Below are 6,239 nucleotides of genomic sequence, written 5' to 3'. Positions count from 1 at the left end.
ATAAAACGTAGTATATAAAATTTTCCAACTCATTAGGTACTTAATTTATGTACACATAGGCTAAAATAGCCTTTTTATGTAGTTCCGATTATCAGTTACCGAAACACGATGTCATAATATTATGTTAAACTCTACAACTCTAGATTTTTATATAGATTTTATAACTAGCGAACCCCGCGAACTCCGTTTCGCCACCTTATGTTTAAATACAAAACGAAATGTTACAATTGTGGTTACAACCATGAGGCGCTGTATGTGAAAAATGATTTTCCCGCTTTTGCGCTTTTCTGTTGAAATGTTTCCTTTGCAATAAACCTCACGGAGCCCGAGACCTTTCCAACCACTTTCCAACAAATGCAAATCCATCGAAATCGGTTCGTGCGTTCTGGAGTTCGTCAGGAAGGAAAACCCGACTTATTTTTATATAGTAGATTATTATTATAAACAAATAAATTAATATATTATGTTCGTACTGTACATTCCGAAGATTCCAATGTAAAGCCTTAAACCTTGTCAAGGACTTATCGATAGTTAATTATTAAGCAAATATTATTTCGAAATAGAACGCGAATTTGGTAATACCCGCTAACGAGTCCACATGAATACAATAAACAGTTATGTTTTAATTTTACATGGGTTCCGTATATTCATATTGTGTGATTACTATTATAGTCTATAGACTATATTACTTAACGTTAGTTTAACTTTATATATAAAAATCTATATGTACCTACGGTATAAGACATAAGATACATACTTTCCTACTGTTATGTATAATACCTAAATCACTTCGAAATTAATTGTCAGTATTCTTGTTATGTAAGAAGTTGGTAAGTTTCTTATGAGGAAATTCAAGTCATACAAACTGAACTACTTGTTTTTCATATATTCTAAAGGAATTCCAAAACACAAGAACATTAAACACGGCGTAATATTATATTTTAAATTAAATTAAAAATTTCCCAATACCACCACTATAAGGTGACCTCTTGCTTACCTCTACTATTAGATACCTATAGTTTATTTTATACTGGTTATCGTATCGGTTACTGCCGGGTTGTGTACTATGCTAATACAACCAAGTACATAAATGTATGGTTGTAATTATATAAATGGATGATATCATATATTTTATGTCAGTTTATGTAGAGCTTATATGGTGCGTTCAAAATGATTCGTTATATTTATGTGTGTGTTTGTGTTTTGCTGATATCTGGACTATCACAAGCAGGTTTGTTGATTGTAGAGTGTAGACAAAAGTATATTGAAAACATACTACCCGTAATTTCGTTAACACTATGAGATAGAGCATTTAAATAATTTTATAATACTAGCTGCTCCGCGCGGTTTCACCCCCGTGGCTCCACTCCTGTTGGTCGTAGCGTGATGATATATAGCCTGTAGCCTTCCTCGATAAATGAGCTATATAACACTGAAAGAATTTTTCAAATTGGACCAGTAGTTCCCGAGATTAGCGCGTTCAAACAAACAAACAAACTGTTCAGTCTTATAATATTAGTATATATAATTGTTATTGTAATATACATATAATATAATTGTTAACAATAAATGAATAGTGAAAAAGTAATTATTAGCTTTATACTTATTAAAGGTAAACTAGATTAAAATTTCCTAACACAGTTACGTTTACTGGACAAAATCCAAGCATAATTATATTCCATAGAGGCATAGACATTTTGTGAACCAAAAACCCGCATAGTTCCCGTTCCCGTGGGATTTCGGGGATTGCGTCATTTTCCCGGGATAAAAAAAGTAGCCTATGTCCTTTCTTGTGTGTCAAAATATCTCCATACCAAATTTCATGAAAATTGGTTCAGTAGTTTAGGCGTGATTGAGTAACAGACAGACAGACAGAGTTACTTTCGCATTTATAATATTAATTATTAATATATAGTATAGTATGGATTACATTGAGATAAAGCTATACGAATAAAAATTAGAATCATGGTAAAATCTTGCAATAAAATTATTAATACTTTAATCTACTAAAAGATACCTACAATCTACGTATATATATATATATATATTTTATTGATATAAAATCTACTTCCAGGTATTCGTGTAGCACGTTCCCCGCAGTTTGGGTACAGCCAAGCGAGTTCTAGCGCGAGCTCTGGCTTCGGCGGGCACTATGGAGGGTACTCTCCAATACGACCCTTGTTTGGCGGTGGCGGTTACGGCGGAGGCGGTTTCGGTGGAGGCGGTTACGGCGGTGGCGGTTATGGCGGCGGTGGTTTCGGACCTGGCGGAGGCTTCGGACCCGGCGGGGGCTTCGGACCTGGATTCGGTGGTTTTGGTGGAGGTTCCCTGAGCGTATCGAAGAGTGTCAGTATCGGTGCAGGAGGCGGAGCCCAATCCAGCTCTGGTGCCTTCTCTTTTGGCAAATGATAATAAATAATAAATGTACTGGAAGACTGCAAATTGTGCTTGTTTAATTGAATGTAGGTATGAAAAATAACGTGTTGGAGCCAAATTTAATAAATTGTTATTTGTGTTTTGAATAAAGTTATTGTTGTTAAACTAACTGTTAAATGTTGTATTATTTTACCCTAGAAGACTAGAAATAACACACTACACACTATCAAAATATAACCAAACCTAAGTATGTCTGTTTTATAAGATATCATATTTAGGTTCGTCTAAAAGATTGAAAAGAAAAGTTTTTATTACTATAAAATCAATTTCTACTCTATAATAAAGAGTGTAAACCAGTTTGTAGAGTAGATACTTTATGCCTCATTTCGGAAGTAAATTATTTCATGGAATCTATTGAAACACCTATTTTTAATAATTTTTTTTATCATAACATCACGACATAGTATGAAATAAAGTCGCTTTTGTCTGTCCTTATGTATGTTTAAATCTTTAAAACTACGTTACTATATTATATTACTAGCTTACCGCCCGCGGCTTCGCCCGCTTTGTCTAAAACCTAATAAATTACATACAATTCCTTTATATTAATACCTTCCTCTTGAATTATTCTATCAATTAAAAAAAACCGCATCAAAATCCGTTGCGTAGTTTAAAAAATTTATGCATACAAATGGACATAGGGGCAGAGAAAGCGATTTGTTTTATACTATGTAGTGATCATGTACCTTACCATTTATATAAAGCAATTTCGTTACACCTATCGCCAACGTCCATACCACGTTGAATACACCGGTTCTCGTCCGATCACCGAAGTTAAGCAACGTCGGGCGCGGTCAGTACTTGGATGGGTGACCGCCTGGGAACACCGCGTGATGTTGGCTTTTTACATTTTGTTTCATTTTTCGATTTAATAAGATAAGAACTCGAAAAACTTTTGATTTAATAAGTTGGATTAAGTTCTTAGTAACCTAAAAACTGAACTAATAACAACTAGAGGACTAGTTATTTTTTCTCAAAAGTTTTAAATAAGTAAAAAGTTTTTAATAATTTAAAAGCAAAGTACTAAAGTATAATCCTTCATGATAACAACAGGAGCAATACCAATTAATTTATATGGGTTTTTTATCCATCATCGGGTATTTACTATATTAAAGAAATACATACATATAAGGTGTGATTTAACAATAATCACATAGGTGTTAATAGAAGTATTGTTCCTTTTAATAAATAACTTATAACATGTCATATTGTCGTCAGTAGGATTTTCAGCGTTGAGAATAAGCCAGACAGAAAAATGGCCCGTCTTTTAACATTTTGCACGTTTTTCATCGTCATTTTTAGTATGGCAAATGCAGGTAACTTTTTTGTAAGACATATCACATAGGTGTAGGTACTAGAATTTGTCGACTTCAGTATTTACCGATTCAATATTTTCAATATTATATATTTTTAGAATACTAACACAAAATAATGAGAGATTTTTTATTTAGATAAATTATTTATATTATGCTTAGCAAATATCTACAATTTTTTTTTTATTTCAGCAAATCGAGTCGAGCGGTCGCCTCAGTTCGCGCAATCAAATGCATTAGCAATAGGGGGTGGTTTTGGCGGACCATTCGGGCATAGTTTCTACCCACATAGACCACCATCGCCCTTTGGACATGGGTTCTATCCACCCCCTCCGCCTCCACCACCTCCACCGCCTTTTGGGGGTGGATTTTACCCGCCTCCACCTCCACCGCCTTTTGGGGGTGGTTTTTACCCGCCCCCACCGCCTCCACCGCCTTATGGTGGTTTTGGTAACGGCTTCTATCCGCCTTCACATGGACATGGCCAAGGAAGTGGTTTCGGAGGAGGCTTGAGCATAGCAAAGAGTGTGAGCATCAGTACAGGAGGTGGGGCTCAAGCTAGTTCGAATGCTGTGGGTAAATGATATGTTGTATTGTTGTATGCTATGACTGGTACTTTATGTAATTAAAATGACAAGGATTGGATTGTTGTGTGTTTTATATTATAGAGTCGTGTGTAAATGTAAGATAATTAAAATAAGTTTGTGTTTTGTTCATTTGATGTTTCAATGTGTTGTGTTTTATGAATAAATTGTTAACAATTTTTTACTTGTTGTTTATTTTTAATGAAATCGTTTTGAAATAATATCTGAACTGAAACATAAATACCTATTACAACTGAATTTATGAACCTACCTATTTTTATAAAATAGAAGTATTGAATTGTAAATTGTTATACTTACTAAACACGAAAACAGAAATGAACATAAAAGCTGTGCGATAGAGAAATAGGGAAAATAGTGGCATTGAAATTCATAGTACCTAAGTATTATATAGAGGGAAATTTAAACCCTTTTTGCCTCTGACACAAACGTAATGAATGTTGTTATTATTTAAAACAAATAAACAGTTCGGAGCTCCTTTTTACACGCTTTATATTAGCTTCACCTGTATGTTTGTAACCGACTTCTTTGGGCGCGATTTTGACCCACTTTAAACGGCCAGATTTCGTTCAAACTTTGTAGATTTATTGAGGACCGATGACAATACACTAATTTGATAAAATTTTCTATTTTTTAGTTCGGTTTTCTATAAAAAGCGTGTTTTTTAGTTTTTTTAAACTATTATTATTTTATTTTTAAAATATAATGGCTAATGAGTAATTTGCACTATTTACATAGTGTGCTACTTTACATTTTAAAGGTAGAAACTACAATTGTGCAATATGTAAGTAATTCCTGCTATAAGGCTTCCTTTGACTTCTGTCGTGTTCGATCATTTATGAGAAATTTTAGTAATGAGTGCTATGTTTAGCATTAATCAATAATACAGTTTTTAGACCTTACTCTTTAGGTATATCTACCATGAAATAAATTTCATAACAAAATTCTTGATAACAACTGACATCACTGAGAAAATTATGGTGAAAATGAATAGTTCAAATATATACGGCAAATATTACTCAGAAATTTATCAGAGGTAATCCCCGTGTATTTCTCTATATTTAAAACTAAAACCGCAGTGTCAATAAACTTTAATAGCCAAGTACTTGTTTGTTATGATTTTAATTCCAGTGGGTTCCGTATGATATTATTTTTGTTTTCCTTCTCTACTCTTATCTCTATATTTTGTTAAGAAGGCTATGGCTATAATTGGATTTATTTTTCTACATTGTTTAATATTATATTTACGTTTTTAAAGACATACTTATTGTTGAAACCTTATTAAAGGAAGGTAACTTAAATAAAAAATAATAATAGTTTAAAAAAACTAAAAAACACGCTTTTTGTAGAAAACCGAACTAAAAAATAGAAAATTTTATCAAATTAGTGTATTGTCATCGGTCCTCAATAAATCTACAAAGTTTGAACGAAATCTGGTCGTTTAAAGTGGGTCAAAATCGCGCCCAAAGAAGTCGGTTACAAACATACAAACATACAGGTGAAGCTAATATAAACCGTGTAAAAAGGCATAACTTTACAGAACTATCAAAAATATAGTAATACATTTATTCCGACGAATTTCTGAATAAATAGAAAAGTAGTAACTTATCTTTAAAAAAATATTTTTAAACCATTTTCAAGACACGAACCCCACAGTACTAAATATTTTCTTTATATCCATAAATCTTTGCTGATACTGCTGATACTGGTATGTTTAAAAATACTTTTCTAAAACACAAAATTATGCTCGATAAAAGAAAAACTGAACCCTAAAAGTCGCCTGGAAACAAACTTAACGAAAACAAACACAAACAGACTGCCAAAATTCGCATCATTACACCGCACCAGTATAACTTGACCCCTCCTTAACATGTCATTAACTAGATGT

The 6,239-nt window shown here is 33.0% G+C and overlaps 1 protein-coding gene and 1 non-coding gene across 2 annotated transcripts; both read left to right on the top strand.

Annotated features, from left to right (window-relative positions):
- The first annotated feature begins 3,159 nt into the window (after window positions 1-3,159).
- On the top strand, window positions 3,160-3,278 carry LOC123697745. Its single transcript, XR_006752264.1, has one exon. It is a non-coding gene; the product is annotated as a 5S ribosomal RNA (ribosomal RNA).
- Window positions 3,279-3,644: 366 nt separating this feature from the next.
- LOC123694159 (wiskott-Aldrich syndrome protein-like) lies at window positions 3,645-4,515 on the top strand. The gene is made up of 2 exons (XM_045639496.1): window positions 3,645-3,752; window positions 3,942-4,515. The coding sequence occupies exons 1-2, from the start codon at window positions 3,692-3,694 to the stop codon at window positions 4,331-4,333; spliced, it is 453 nt and encodes a 150-aa protein (XP_045495452.1). The 5' UTR covers window positions 3,645-3,691; the 3' UTR covers window positions 4,334-4,515.
- The last annotated feature ends 1,724 nt before the right edge of the window (window positions 4,516-6,239 follow it).

This window comes from Colias croceus, chromosome 1, assembly GCF_905220415.1.
Source record: "Colias croceus chromosome 1, ilColCroc2.1".
NCBI classification, from domain to species: domain Eukaryota; kingdom Metazoa; phylum Arthropoda; class Insecta; order Lepidoptera; family Pieridae; genus Colias; species Colias croceus.
The sequence above is the reverse complement of the archived record's forward strand: the minus strand, read 5'-3'. Positions and strand labels throughout refer to the sequence as shown.

Bases quoted from the DNA above. Each gene is read 5' to 3' on its own strand.
- LOC123694159 (XM_045639496.1), top strand. From the start codon at position 3,692: ATGGCCCGTCTTTTAACATTTTGCACGTTTTTCATCGTCATTTTTAGT. The intron at 3,753-3,941 runs GTAACTTTTTTG...TTTTTATTTCAG, and splicing joins TTTTAGTATGGCAAATGCAG to CAAATCGAGTCGAGCGGTCG.